The 15,339-nt window shown below is 31.0% G+C and overlaps 1 protein-coding gene and 1 long non-coding RNA gene across 10 annotated transcripts in view; both read right to left on the bottom strand.

Annotated features, from left to right (window-relative positions):
* The window catches only part of LOC115889739 (tyrosine-protein kinase Abl), a 198,277-nt gene extending 197,145 nt beyond the window's left edge, over positions 1-1,132 (bottom strand). For all 8 annotated transcript variants that reach the window (XM_030909803.1, XM_030909806.1, XM_030909808.1 and 5 more), the window contains exon 1: positions 751-1,132. In XM_030909803.1, the coding sequence (XP_030765663.1) occupies positions 751-880 (130 nt within the window). In that variant the 5' untranslated portion in view covers positions 881-1,132. The remainder of the gene's footprint in view (positions 1-750) is intronic.
* A 5,201-nt stretch (positions 1,133-6,333) lies between these two features.
* LOC115889733 lies at positions 6,334-7,307 on the bottom strand. Of its 2 annotated transcripts, XR_004051497.1 has the most exons (5): positions 7,221-7,307; positions 7,033-7,144; positions 6,728-6,984; positions 6,573-6,673; positions 6,334-6,476 (listed from the first exon to the last, which is right to left on the bottom strand). It is a non-coding gene; the product is annotated as an uncharacterized LOC115889733 (long non-coding RNA). The 2 variants fall into 2 exon arrangements; XR_004051496.1 differs by lacking the exon at positions 7,221-7,307 and having other exon boundaries at positions 7,033-7,160.
* Between the last annotated feature and the right edge of the window lie 8,032 nt (positions 7,308-15,339).

The raw sequence follows: 15,339 nt of genomic DNA, 5'->3' as shown, positions 1-15,339 counted from the left end.
TAAAATGTAAGTATTCTCTTGAGCACAAATTAATATGTAGGTACCAATATTATTTAATTTGTATAATTTTAAATAGAAGTAAATACTCATAAAAATGTATAAATATCCCCACGCTAATGTTGTAAGTATTGTGCAGGTGGTTGACCCTATTAATATTCGAACAATATATATACGAAAAAAAAAACAATGGATCGCTCCATGATTGAATAACATTTCGATTTGTTCCACCTAGCATTAAAAAAAATAAAAAAATATTGAAAGATAACGAGTCGGAACATGTAGATAATCCTAAACAAAGGGCGAATTTTCATGGCCTTCGTTTTGTCATGCTATTGGATTGGGCCCTATGAAAAAAAAGCAGGAAAATAGGAAACTTGTCATTTCAAACTGCACGACACGAATGTCTGATAAACATAAAGCAGCAGGAGGTAAAAATAAAAATACAACGCTGGAAAAATTGCTGCTTAATTGATAGTAATAAATAAGCAATTACGGTGCTAATTTAAAGTACCAATTTAACGTTAAATCCATCGATAACGTGCATAAATTCATTGCACGTTATATTGTTTTAAATACAACAATATACCTGTTATTTTCATCAACTATCTAATTAGCTCAAGGAGTATCTAGTAAAAACCATGTTTTGATGTTTGTAGTTTAAGTATTATCAGGCAAACTTAAACTCAAGCAATATCTAAGTATATTGTTGTTCGAAATAACTCAAAATGAAAAGAAATAAGTGATTCATACCGCTGTGCTCTGTAAAAATGTTAGAGACTGTTTGTCGTCCATCTTTTACAGGTCTCGGTCTATTTCTTGTTGTTCTAATTGAATGGGTTCCAGCAGATACGGTCCTTTCCTTGGTATTCTGTGCTCCCATGGCTTGAAATCATACCCCTTTTACTGGCAAACCCAGATTGTCACAACTTTTTTTTCAAATCACTTTACAGCATTCGCTCAAAGTTTACGGTCTGTCGACACGAATACTAGCGCAATTCTCGAGCCACTAAACGATACCGAAAAACACGCACAACACACACTACAATTCTTATTCATTTTCGTTATTTATTTAATAAATAAATCAGAGTTCTGGCGATTATTTTGTCTAGCGCAAAACCACTGTTAACATCACTCCGCCATCTTTGAATTTATTATCTGTCACTGTCTAACTTCCGATATTTTATCTTTGTTTATCCAGTGCATTCCTATTGCAACTTCGATTATTTCGTTCAGGCGATTAGCACCAGAGTGAGACAGCAATCAATGACTGACGGGCGCTTGCTACAGGTATCTGTTACTTCCAAATCGTCATTGAGGAATAGTGGTACAGATTTATAGGAGATGGCGCCACATACACTCATTTTTAGTTCCTAACTATCTCTTAATTTACTGATTTTTTCTTTCTTTAATATTAATTGGTTTTTTATTTAAAACATTATAACCATTACTAAACTTAAAATATCAGAAATATATAAAACTTTAAATATTCAGAGTGACTTACTATTTCAATAAAGCTTCCATAAATCAATTCAGGTTCAGGTACTTTCTTTGAGATCTTTAAATTTCTGAATACGGCAGTACACATTTAAAAACCATTTTATTAAAATACAGTTCATTTCAAACATATATTTTCAAACTAAAAGTCGTACTTTTATATAGAATTCTGTATATTTCTGTAACTTAGTGGATTTGCGACAAAATACCGGGTGCGTCTCGAAAGTGGCTCACCCTTCACCCTTATAACTTTTTTATCTTTTCAGATAAAAAACGAGATTTGGTATGTTAGTATATAAATTAGGATTTATTGACGGTATTCAATTGTTTTTGGCCACTTCCTGTTTCACCGGAAATTATTAGAACTTTTGATTTTTAAATGGTACCCTCGGTAATACCCGTATTTAAAGGGTAATACGGAGTCGGTATATTTCTACTTTATTCGATAGAAAATGACACTATGAATAGAATGACATATCATATGTCAACTTTTGACAGTTTTGCTTTAAAGAAAATATATTTTATATTTCAATCTAGAGTGCCATGCCTTTGTTAAAAACACCAATTTTTATTCAAGGTGCCTTGAAAAAATAGTTTTCATCATCTAATGTTTTTCGTGTCTTGTCCTGGTCGGTTAAAAGTAGCCCAAATCGTATTTTTAATCATATCTCAATTTTTTTCAAAGGGAACGAGGGTGGCTCATTAGTATATTTGGAAAAAGCATTTTTTACAAATAATTTGGTACCACACACTTGGTATTTCGAGTCAAATTGTCATTATGAACCGCATGTTATAATTTCAAATAAACCATATGCGAAAATGTTAAAAGTTGACATATGATATGTCATTATATTCAGAATGTCATTTTCTATCAAATAAAGTAAAAAAAAACCGAGGGCGCAATGTAAAAATCAAAAGTTATAGTTATTTCCGGTGAAACAGGAAGTGACCAAAACAATTGAATACGTCAATCAATCATAATTTATGTCATATACTAACATACCAAATCACGTTATTTTATCTAAAAAAATATAAAAAAGTTATAGGGGTGAGCAACTTTTGAGAAGCACCCGGTATAAAGGGTGGCGCACCTCATTCGCCTCGGTTGATTTTACCCTTGTTTATAATACGAAAACGGAAAGATGTAGAAACAAAATATTTTATAGGTATACGTGGGAAGACATAATGTGCTTAATTTTAAATTTAGGAAACAGAAAAAATATAACTTTGGTATGGTTTGGTTTGGTTCTGAAACACGCTGTTCTGAAAAAGAAAAAAAATGCTTTTTTTTTAAGCATTTTTTTTTCTTTGTTAGGCAAATTTTTATAACTGTAAACACAACTACTGACAAGCAGCGTCCGTTTAGGTTTAACGCAGAAGTGTTTACCAAAAATAACTATTTTATTTTGTAGATTTTTCTTGCAGTGCAGTGGCGAAAAACCCATAAAGGATTTTTTTGGATAGATGAATCCGCCACATAGGTATAGACATTTTTTACAACGCAAGATTTATCAGGTCTACCATATCTTATCTGAGCTAAATGTTCTTTAAATCTAGTTAATATTGATCTTCTAGTTTGTTCTAGTATCTTCTATATAGCTTTTCAATCACTCAAAAAAATTAGCACACATAATTAGATCTATGCGGTCACATCAAAGCGCCGATTATCGCTGCGCGCATAGTTTGATGCTAAGGTCTGGTAGGTGGTGCCAGGGTAGAAACTGAGCCACTGAGCTTAGTATTTTTTTACCTTCGACCAGTGTACATCTCATTGAATCGCCGCTATGGATAAAGAAAAATTAATCGGGCAAGTGTATGTTCGCGAACCTATTTGGAATAAAAGAGACAAAAATCACCTCAATCACAACTGTATTATTTTGAATAAATTGTTGTCCATACAACATCCGCTTTTTGTTTAGGGGATGTACCTTATTATTTTGACACTTTTTTTCTAGGAACCACATTTTAGCACTTGAATTCAGAATAATATCATATTCACACGAAGAAGAAGATGTCGAAATATCCATGAATTAAAAATTAAAATGCAGTACAAAAAATGTTAACTGACTAAAAAATACTATAATAACAAATTTCTTCCGTTTGCCACGTTATTTATATAGACCTAGGTAGATTTTAAAAAGTGACACAGGTACAGTTAATAATATATTAGTTCGGCATAAAAGTTGCTGTCACGACATCGAACAATAAATTCGTAAAATAAATTAAAATTATTAATTAAACAAATCTTTATAAAGAAACGCAAGTATACCAAATTTGGGCCCAATCGAACTCCAGGAAATGATATCATAATAGTGTACTATATTATGGTACCACTCGATATACTTTAAGGTACCATAATATTGCAATGTCACCGAAGATCCGTAGTATACCAAATTTAAGAACAATCGAACGCCATGAAATGGTATTGTAATATGGTACTATATTAAGGTACCACTTTATATACATTATAGTTCAATCATATTACAATGTAACCGAAGATACGTAGTATACCAAGTTTGAGCCCAATCGAACGCCAGGAAATGGTATCGTAATATGGTACTATATTAAGGTACCACTTTATATACATCATAGTTCAATCATATTACAATGTAACCGAAGATACGTAGTATACCAAGTTTGAGCCCAATCGAACGCCATGTACCTAATATAGTACTATATTATGGTACCAGTTGATATGCTTCATGGTACCATAATAATGCAATGTCATCAAAAATACGCAAGTATATATCAAATATGAGCTCAATCGAACGCCAGGAAATGGTATTGAAATATGGTACTATATTAAGGTACCACTTTATATGCATCATAGTACCATCATATTACAATGTAACCGAAGATACGTAGTATAACAAGTTTAAGTCCAATCGAACGCCAGGAAATGGTATCGTAATATGGTACTATCTTATGGTACCTCTTATTATGCTCCATGGTACCATAATATTACAATATCACCCAAGATACGTTGTATCCCATATTTAAGCCCAATCGAACGCCATGTACATAATATGGTACTATATTATGGTACCAGATGATATGCATCATAGTACCATCATATTACAATATCACCGAAAATACGTAGTATACCAAGTTTAATCCCTATTGCCGATATGTACCTAATATTGCTATGTCATCAAATATGGTACTATAGAAGGTACCACTTTATATGCTCCATGGTACCATGATATTACAATGTCACTGAAGATATAGTATACCAAGTTTAAACCCAATCGAACGCCATGTATCGTAATATAGTACTATATTATGGTATCACTTGATATGCTTCTGAAAAAAACGGCGTCCAGTTGGAAGGAAAAGGACGATCGATGACATTTCCCATATAAATTTACATATAAAATGACAGTGATATTCATTTATAGCTATCGCTAACGCCGTTTTTCCCGATTATACAATATGAACTTGGTATGAACACAATCGAACGTCAGGAAGTGGTATCATAATAGTAGAACAATACTTTTATATTGTCGCCGAATTACAATGAAAATTCAGGATTCAATTATACAATCAAACGTCAGGAAGTGATTGTAATTTAGCTCATAAGATTTAATTCCAACTAACATGGCAAACTGAAAAAAACAGCTCTGATCTATTTTAATATGTTTAAATGATGTAGCAAATTTGAAGGTAGGCTTTATCAGGATACATTAAAATACGCAACCAACCGTCCAATCAGATGAAAGAGGTACGTACCCTATCGTTGGGTATTGTGCAATCACGTGATGCTCATGTCGTATGACGGTTAAATCTTTGGTTAGAATTTTTGTTGTTGTTTTTACCGAAGAGTTTTTACCTGTTTTTACAGTTTTTACTTTATTTTTCTATTTACATCAGATTTATATTTTGTAATTGCCTATCAGACAATACGTATTTAGAAAAATAATAAGAATTAGGATCGTGTTTTTTTTTAAATCCTGGATATTAATTGGAACCCTTGGTAACATTACTGCTTTTGATATAAAAAGTGCATTTTTGATTATTTACTTGGGTTAGGATATTAAAATATCGGTTGGATTATACGACATAAATAGATGTAGGTATGATTATTTATATATATATATGTATGTATTTATAAAGCTTACTATCTGTTTTGCATTTTCAGTTTTTGATCAGACATTTGATTTTATTTGTGAAATGCCCACAAAAAAGCTTCCAATGATTCAACATCAGTGTGTTTGCTGCATAATGGATCATTCCTGCTGAATTTTTAGATCATTTGAAGACTACACGGAAAAAAACAGATAATATGTTACATTTACATAGAAATTGACAGCGAGACAATTTTATAGGCAAGTGTTAGCATTATTCGAGGCACCATCAAAGAAAGCAATAATAATATGCTTAGTCCCAGAGATATTACAGCTTAGTTATTTTGCCCTACAGGAGAAAAACCAGAGTAGTTCACTCGTAATTGCATTTTCTCGGCTCCAGTTAAAATGAACAAAGCTGGTTTTTCCTGTGGTCTTCATTTGAAATAACGTAAATAAATGTTTATACATATGTATGTGATGATTAAATTGGTGTTAAGGAAATAAAAATGTCTTTCGATATTAATATATATTTTTCGATATTAATATATACCTAGGTATAGGTATATGTATATTTATTTTGAAATAAATTACACTTTTAACAGTTTAATGGAGTTTTTAAAGCCAGTTATAATATTTATATTTTAAAAACTTGAAATCATAATGTGGATGTAATCACGCATTAAACCACAGACTAACTTATATAAGTCAAAAAGTAGATTTTAGTGTTAACTTTATATAACTTGTAAGTAAAATAATATATAAAACAAATATGAAAAAACCAACAATTCTAATGTATATATTAAAATACAGTACAATAATAGGTATCTGATATCCTCACTTAACGTAGAATAATATTCTACCCAACTCAATACTATGTCCAACATGAGTTTCAAATATATCGGGCCCTAATCGTTCCTGAAAATAGTATTTTTTTACATTGTTATACCATATTCTAAACTATTTAATATTTCAGTCACTTAAAAAGTTAATTTGTATTGAATAATTGCCTACCATTAAAGCAAATTTGGACTAGTATTCTTAATGGGCATATTCTGTGTATGGATATAGGTACTTCCTCCAGATTTTGGGTTCAACCAATTTATTCTTAAAACCTGAAACATCTACATATAAAAAATAGACAGGTTACTAATTATAATAAAATTTACCCTTAGAATTATACTTCTTTAACAAATAATTTCCATTGGTATACTTTTCCATGACAAGTAATCAACTTCCTAACATTTTTTAATTGATGTAATACTTCCTCACGATGCGAAAAGAAAATCTTTTCTTTAGCACACAAAGGACAAACGATATGTTGGCTTACTTTCAGATTAGTTACTTTTCCATAGATATCCTCATGTCAATTCAAAGACGATGAACATGAAAATGATCATCACATGAAACATCACAAACTAAAAACCTAATAAACAAGTTTATATCGAATATAGAAATAATTTAGTGTTCTTACCTATTGTCGTCCAAATCCACGTTAATAGATAATTAATTTTTTGGATTTTTATCTTTTATTTTTAAATATATCTTTCGAACTACTGGTTTTAGTAATTATTAAATTAAACGAACTAAAAAGTCAAAAATAATAAATAATAAACAATTAATTCTCTTGTCAATTGTCAATTTTCTCCAGGTACCAAATACCGAACATCATCGATAACGCACGATCTACAACGATTACTCCTTTGATCTGATTGGACGGTTCAATGACGGTTGGTTGCGTATTTTAATGTATTCTGGCTTTATCAGGAAGTATTACGATATGAATTACACAATGGCAACACTGCACAAAATTCTTTTAAATTTTGTTTGTAGAAAACTGTTTTCTTTTAAATTTATTGCCCTCTATTATGTAGTAGCGAAACTACCACATCAAAATATCTGATTTGGAGACAGACTTTCAAAGCCTGTCTCCTTTTGCTACCTACAATTTTATACATGTAACGAGGCTTCTGTTGCGTAGCTAGATATTCTGTGGTAGTACGTTGCTGCGGGCCTCGATGTGACCATTTGTGTACGTGGGTCGGAGCGAGGCTTAGCGCAAGGATCTAGGGTACTAAGCTATGGTCGAGGGTCATTGGTCCCCGTTGTGTCCATACCCTTAGAGACCTTTGCTCTCTGCATGATATTATGGAAATACGCCAAGGTAGTAATGGACTCAGGTAGTTTATTATTAATACATAACAACTCATTCTAATCAGACAGTTTTTATTTATAATACGTAATAAATTTATAAAGTTCAGTTAAACAAAATATATTGTAACAAAGTTCTAGTGACAGAGAAGTGTCAAAATATCAAAAATAACGTACCTATTTAAGTAGAGCTTTATTTCTATAATAGAAACTTCTTATAGTTTAACATAAAATTTGTAGTGCATAAATTATTATTTACTTAACATATACTATAAACAACGCACTTTTTTATAAATGACAACAGAGCAATTCATTTATACATATATAGTACAATATCTGTTGCTTTAAAACTATTCAGATCCATCAAAGGATCCATATGATAATACAGTGTCCACTAGAAAGTCCATCAAATAATCAAACATATGTCAAATCTGACATTTCGTTCTAAAAAGATTAAAAAGTGACCTTGAAAACCCTTTAAAAATATTGTCTAGTTTCATATCTTTAATCTACCAGTCAATTTTTCTAATTTTTGTGAATATTTCGAATATTTTGATCAGTTCCCGTATATTAAGTTTTAGATATTAATTTTTGTGGACACTATACGCTAATTAAATCAAGATGCTTATTATAAAAAAAATCGTCTTTAATATAAATAAATGACTCTGTATGCCATTTGTTTCTGTCGGAATTGAATATAAAAAAATTAAAATAACAGTATTGATATAACATTTATCATTGTAGGGGTCTATATCGTAAACTGCACATACCTATCTATAATTACTTTGTCTTTCTTTTAGCACATATAAAAGTGTTAAAAACAGATATTGCCATCAAGTTTAGCAGTATATATGCACACCAAACTTAACACCTAACACGAAAATAACTGAATTCACAGATTATCGAAAACTTTGAGTATTTTTAATGACAGATACAAATAGAACTTAATATTTACCATTTAATATATTATACAGTGAAGGCTAAAAAGTGTGCAACAAATGAGAATATTTTTAATATTAATGATCGAAGTTTAGTAGGTATTCGAAAATCTATTAGAAGACATGTCAAAATATAATTACTTTTAGAAGTCCTTTTATTATATATTTTTATATCATATTAATTTGTTTTACTTACACGTTTAAAGGTTTTTTATTACGAAAATTTACATACAGGTTTTTTATGCAAACTTTTTGTCTCTCACTGTATATTTTAAATAATATTTACACAAGATAATTTTATATTAATATACATTTCAATCAAATAACATATTACTGTATAAATATGATTTTCTATGTAGGAAACAATTATTGCAAATACTGCAAGGAATGTCACGTGAATAGGTTCTTAATCAAAAACTTTTGATTAAGCGGGCTTTGACTTTGACAGTTAAGAAAATTCTAATATATTTTCCTATACTTTGTCATTAACCAAAGCACACTTAATCATATTAAACTCTTTGATTTCATTGTACACTCAAATGCAAAAAAAAACAATGAAACTTTTTTGTCAAAAAGTGTTATATATTTTTTTATTATTAAACCCTATTTTTTAGCAAACTCAATATAAATATGTCAGCTTTAATTCGTAAACTCAGTTTTTTATAAATTTTCATATTTGCCTTATTATACCGGGTTCGTCAAAGGGTTGTTTTTTACCTCAAGTTTAAACACCCTGTACGATAATTTCGTAAGCAAATTTTCCCAAAACTTTATTTTTCGGTCAGAATCATGTCTCTTGAGCATTTTGTTTTTTCGCTCATGTCAACACATGCCTTGGCTAATTTTTAAGAGCGAATAATGAACTTGCCACCAGCAATTTGCAATTTTATTATCATTACATCTTGATATTATTTTTGATATTGACGATTTTGATAGATGGTATACGGGTTGTTAATGTTAATTTGTTTATTATTCGCGGCAAGAGCTTTTGGTTGAAATATGGCAGCCTCGGCCCGCTCGTCGAGAGTCGGCAGTGTTGCCATTCTGTTCTCCAATAAGTAACCGTCCCCCCCCCCCTTAACAATCTGTATAATAGTCTAACTACATAAAAAACCTTATCATCGTTACATGGCTATAATGTCTGCCAGCGCGATCCCGGGGCTTAAAGCGGGGGCGGCCAATCGAAAGGGTGAAATTTGGACACTAAAAATATTATAAGGTACACGAGTTATAATTGCGAAAATAGCTTTTATTTATTATTAAGAAACCTGGAAAATTGTTGGCAGACATTTTTCTGGTCGCTAAAATGTCAACAGACAACGCGAAAGAGGCATGAAATTTTAAAACGTAATTCGAAAATTATTAAAAAATGAAATTTGAAGAATGAAAAAAAAAATATGGCATACATGCATGCCGATTGGTGGAATGCCATATTTATTTATTTTAAAAGCCGTATGAAAAAGGGCAGATAAAAATATCGTGGCTAAATCAGTTGCAGACAGTTATCAAAAGCGCGATATTACTCTAGCGCTTTCAGGGAACGCTCGCCGCCTCATCCATTTAAGTATAGATAAATCATGTATACGATTATATTATAAATATATTTTTTTATTATTTCAAAACAGATATCATACATTTACTATTCTGTCTCACTATTTGTATCTGACTCATCGTACTGCAGATCCCCGCTCTCACAAACGAGTCTTCCTCTGAGTCAATATCTGCACCGTAATTTTTTTATAGACTTACAGGTATTATGTTTCAATTGCTAACGCGGCCAGCGTTTCCTAAAAACGCTTATACAGGGTGAGTCTTAAATAAGTGAAAATACTTTAATCAATTTCTTTTTAAATTTATCTAAACAAAAAAAAAATAAAACGGTAAAAAGAAAATATGTTTCTTTTATCCAGATCTACCAGCTCTGAAAATATTTGCACTTATTCAAGATTCGCCCTGTAGAGTAATATCGCGTTTTTTATAACTGTCTACCGCTGATTGAGCCAAAGTTTTTTTGTTTGTCCTTTTGCATAGGTACGGTTTTTTAAATAAATAAACATGACATTCCACCAATCGACATGCATGTATGCGATGATTTTTTTTTGTCAAATTCCATGCCTCTTTCGGGTTGTCTGCCGGCATTTTAGTCACGAGAAAAATGTGTCAGTTTTACACGTTTCTTAATAATAAATAAAAGCTATTTTCGCAATTATAACACGTGTACCTTATAATATTTTTCGTGTCAAAATTTCACTCTTTCGATTGGCCGCCTCCGCTTTAAGCCCCGAGATCGCGCTGGCAGACATGACTATTTCATAATGGCTACAAAAAAGGATACTTCACACAAAAAATTAGCCATGTAACGATGATAAGGTTTTTTATGTAGCCAGCGCTCCGTCTATAAGGCAGTTGTAATGGTTGTAAGTGTGATGTACTGAAGTTATTACAGTTAGGTATTTATATTTTAACATCGTTAGTTATTATTATTGTTTTTAATATTTAATAAAACAAAGACTGTATCGTTACTCTGTAACGGTTTTTTTAATTTAGTATAGTGTATCTAATGCCGGGTCAATATGATATTACAATAGTCACCAAAGTCACTTCGTCATATTAAAAAATAGTATCAAAAAGTAATGATAATTGAAAAAATTGCAAATTGTTGGTGGCAAGTTCACTTGTTCGCTCTGTTAAAAATTAACCAAAGCATTTGTTGACATTAACCAAAAAATAAAATGTCCAGGTGACACGGTTCTGGTTCTGGTTCTGGCCGAAAAATGACGTTTTAGAGCCAAGGTAAGGTAAAAAACGACCCTTCGAACAACCTTAGTAATAATTAGCCAAATACTTAAGTTTATAAAAAACTGAGTTTGCCAAGTTAAAGTTGATATATTTGTATATAATTTGCTAAACAACCGTAAAAGTTTTTCTGTTGCGTTTCTTACATCTGAGTGTACTTTGACAAAACTATTTATAACAAAAGGAAGAATTCAAAATGAACGGGCAGTGTAAAAATAATATCTTTCACGGTTACAAATATTTAAAATTAAATTATATAAAAGTCTTGTAGTTAAAATTCCATATTACCTAGTCAAAAGACGAGGTGTCTTTTAGCCAAGACAAGCTATTTGAACAAAATATACACTCAGCCTTGGCAAGGGCAGCCATATTCATAAATTTACAGCATGTATTTTAGTTAATATGAATATACCAAGGAATCAAAAGGATTCGTAATCAAGCGGGCTTTAAATTTGACAGTTCAAAAAATTCCAATAAGAATTACGTTTATATCATCATACAAAGAACCATCTATATTATCATACAGAGAAAAATATATTGCTTTGATTATAATTAAATAAAAAACTAGTAAGAGCTTCATGGAACAACAAATCTTACAGGGTGTCTCAGAAATAAGTGCAGATATTTTAACTGGTAGTAGGTATATTTCGACCTCAGAAATAGGCCTATGATTTGAAAATTTAATTTTTTAACTTTGTTTACTTGCATTTTATAACTTGACTTTTTTGTATGACCCTCTCAAAATATTTATCTATTTTGACTGTTCTATTTTGTCAATTCTGTCAATTATTTTAGCCTTTTGGGCCTGATGATGGGAAGTAACTAATTCCCGAAACATGTTGCACCATTTTCAACAACAAACAAAATCATTTTTTGAAATAAATATTTGAAAAGATTGTGACGTTTTGAGTCCCCAACCCCTCGTTTTGCAATAGAAAAGATGTTTCTTTTGACCAGATCTACCACCCCTTAAAATATCTGCACTTATATCTGGTACACCCTGTATAATAAATTGAAATAACCCTCAAATTAAAATTAACTAATATACATGCTGTAGGATAAATGTGTATATAAAATATAAAAAATAATACTTTTTACAATACAAAAATAAAAATATATCGAATAAACACAACTATAACGTTCACCTAAAATGTTTCTTAAAAGCTATTTCGACAACTAAACCTATATACAGGGGTCAAACTAAAAGTATATATAAAATGTAAGGTACTTTCACGTCTTTTAAACTTGACTTAATACGCAAGGTCCATGCACCGCAATAGATCCTAATAAATACAATTAACATAAAATTATAAGAGTATTTTAATATAACAGAGATTTCATTTATAGATATTATATATCCAGGGGAAAAACATGATAAGGGCCATTTTACTAATTTTACAGGAGAGCACTGGACGCGACTGGTGGTTATCAGGTTCTTTCTAGTGATGGGAAAAACCGATTAATTTCAATAATTGAGTACTCGAGTATCAAAAGCGATTTCAATAACCGAGTTTTTAATTTCAATAACTCGAGCGAAATCGCTTGATTTAGATTATTTCGAAGCATTGTCGTATGGAGGTCGTAAAATTTTGTCCCTCAGATACGCAACGGATGCGTCACAATACCAGGTGCGTCTCAAAAGTAGCTCACCCCTATAACTTTTTTGTTTTTTCAGATAAAACAACGAGATTTGGTATGTTAGTATATAACATAAATTAGGATTGATTGACATATTCAATTGTTTTCGGTCACTTCCGGTTTCACCGGAAATGACTACAACATTTGATTTTTAAATGGCACCCTCGGTATTTTTTTTCTTTATTCGGTAGAAAATGGCACTCTGAATAGAATGACATATCACATGTCAACTTTTGACATTTTCGCATATGGTTTATTTGAAATTGTAACATGCTGTTCATAACGACAATTTGACTCGAAGTACCAAGTGTGTGGTATCAAATTATTCGTAAAAAAATTCTTTTTCGAAATATGCTAATGAGCCACCCTCGATCCATTTGAAAAAAATTGAGATATGATCAAAAATACGATCTGGGCAGCTTTTAACCGGCCAGGACAAGACACTAAAAGCATTAGACGATCAAATATTTTGTTCCAAGGCTCCTTGATTAAAAATTAGTGTTTTTAACACAGCCATGGCACTCTAGATTGAAATTTAAAATACAATTTGTTTTTGAGCGAATATGTCAAAAGTTGACATATGATACGTCATTCTATTTAGAATGTCATTTTCTATCGAATAAAGTAAAAAAATACCGAGGGTGCCATTTAAAAACGTCAATCAATCCTAATTTATGTCATATACTAACTACTAACATACCAAATCTCATTTTTTTATCTAAAAAAATAAAAAAGTTATAGGGGTGAGCCACTTTTGAGACGCACCCGGTATATACGGCGTCGTATAAATTTGCTACCTGCAATATATGTAGAAAATTCGGTCGGCTTTTTATCGAGTATGTCACATTAAAATCGGATTTATTTGCTTGGTACTTTGCATCGCTCGTTCATAATCGAGCGATGTCGATTATTTCAATAATCGAGTACTCGAGCGAATTTTCGCTCGAGTTATCCCATCACTAGTTCTTTCCGTGTATTCTAGATTTTTGCATAGGCTTATATCATAGGATTTAACAACTTATTGCCCTGCCTGTGGCCCTGCAGAGTGTATATATTTTGTTGGTTTGGGACCAGTTAGGACCTACTCTAATATTGTAAAATCCTAAAATTAAGAAATTGCCGCTTATCTAGTTTTTCCCCTGGCCCTATGTAATTTACAGGTATTATTAATCAAACTTATTGCATGTAAATCTTTTAATGTGATTAAATTACTGAAACAAAAAGATAATTTAATTTTGAAAAGCTTTAAAAATTTAAATAGTATAACTTCTACAGATTTGTTCAAAAACACATCTAGTGTCAAATAAATTTGTCAATTCTATCTCATATTGATAATTTTGATTAATAATACTACTATAAATTAGACACATACAGGATGCCCCAATATTCCGTGGATATAGAATTCAACGTATTTTTGGAATCAAAATCAGGTATTGGACACAATTTGACCTCTATCTACAAAAGTGCATTAAATTTAATAAACCAATGGAGACACAAACTTAAAGCGTTTAGCAGAACATAGACACCCTAAATCTAATTCACATTTGAATATCGGATAGTAAAATATCTTAAAAGTTGTGTTCATAACCGTGTCAATGTGTGAGATAAATTACATTCAATTCAGTTATTTTGTCTCCAAAAATTCGTTTTATGTCCACGAAATATTGGCACACCCAGTATTTTAAATTTTAAGTGAATGTAAGTTCATGTATTAAAGAAACTATTAACCGCCAAATTGGGTATCCAGAAAGTTATTGCTATGCTAATAAAATGTTTCCCATAAGCAACAAATTATAAGGAAACACACTCTATTCTAAGTACAACACGATTTTTTCCTAATATATACAGGGTATAAAATAAATAAGAACACCTCAATGTTACGTATCACTATGTCTAAGACTAATCCACATATTCCATACTGAAAATCCTTCAGACCTTGTACAAAAACTCATCCTCTAACTAAACGAACTTATTTACTACTTCATTTTTTATTAACACACGTTCTACAAATAGGGTTGCGAAACGTCATCATTTTTGTACTAATATCGTAGACGATTATTGAAGCTTTGTGATATCAACAGGTGTCGTATTTTATCAATTTTTAGAGTACTACAAATATTAAGTTAGCTACGATACAAACCACTTTATTTTGCTACGTGTATATTATAGGTTTATGATGATATGATTGTAAGTTTTGGTGAATTTTAAAGCGTAGGTACTTGTACATATACAAATGCATGTGAAGTTCAAATTATTTT

The sequence above is a fragment of the Sitophilus oryzae genome, unplaced genomic scaffold, assembly GCF_002938485.1.
Source record: "Sitophilus oryzae breed Bouriz unplaced genomic scaffold, Soryzae_2.0 scaffold_845_pilon_pilon, whole genome shotgun sequence".
In the NCBI taxonomy this organism is placed as follows: domain Eukaryota; kingdom Metazoa; phylum Arthropoda; class Insecta; order Coleoptera; family Curculionidae; genus Sitophilus; species Sitophilus oryzae.
This window is presented reverse-complemented; position numbering and strand designations above follow the sequence as displayed.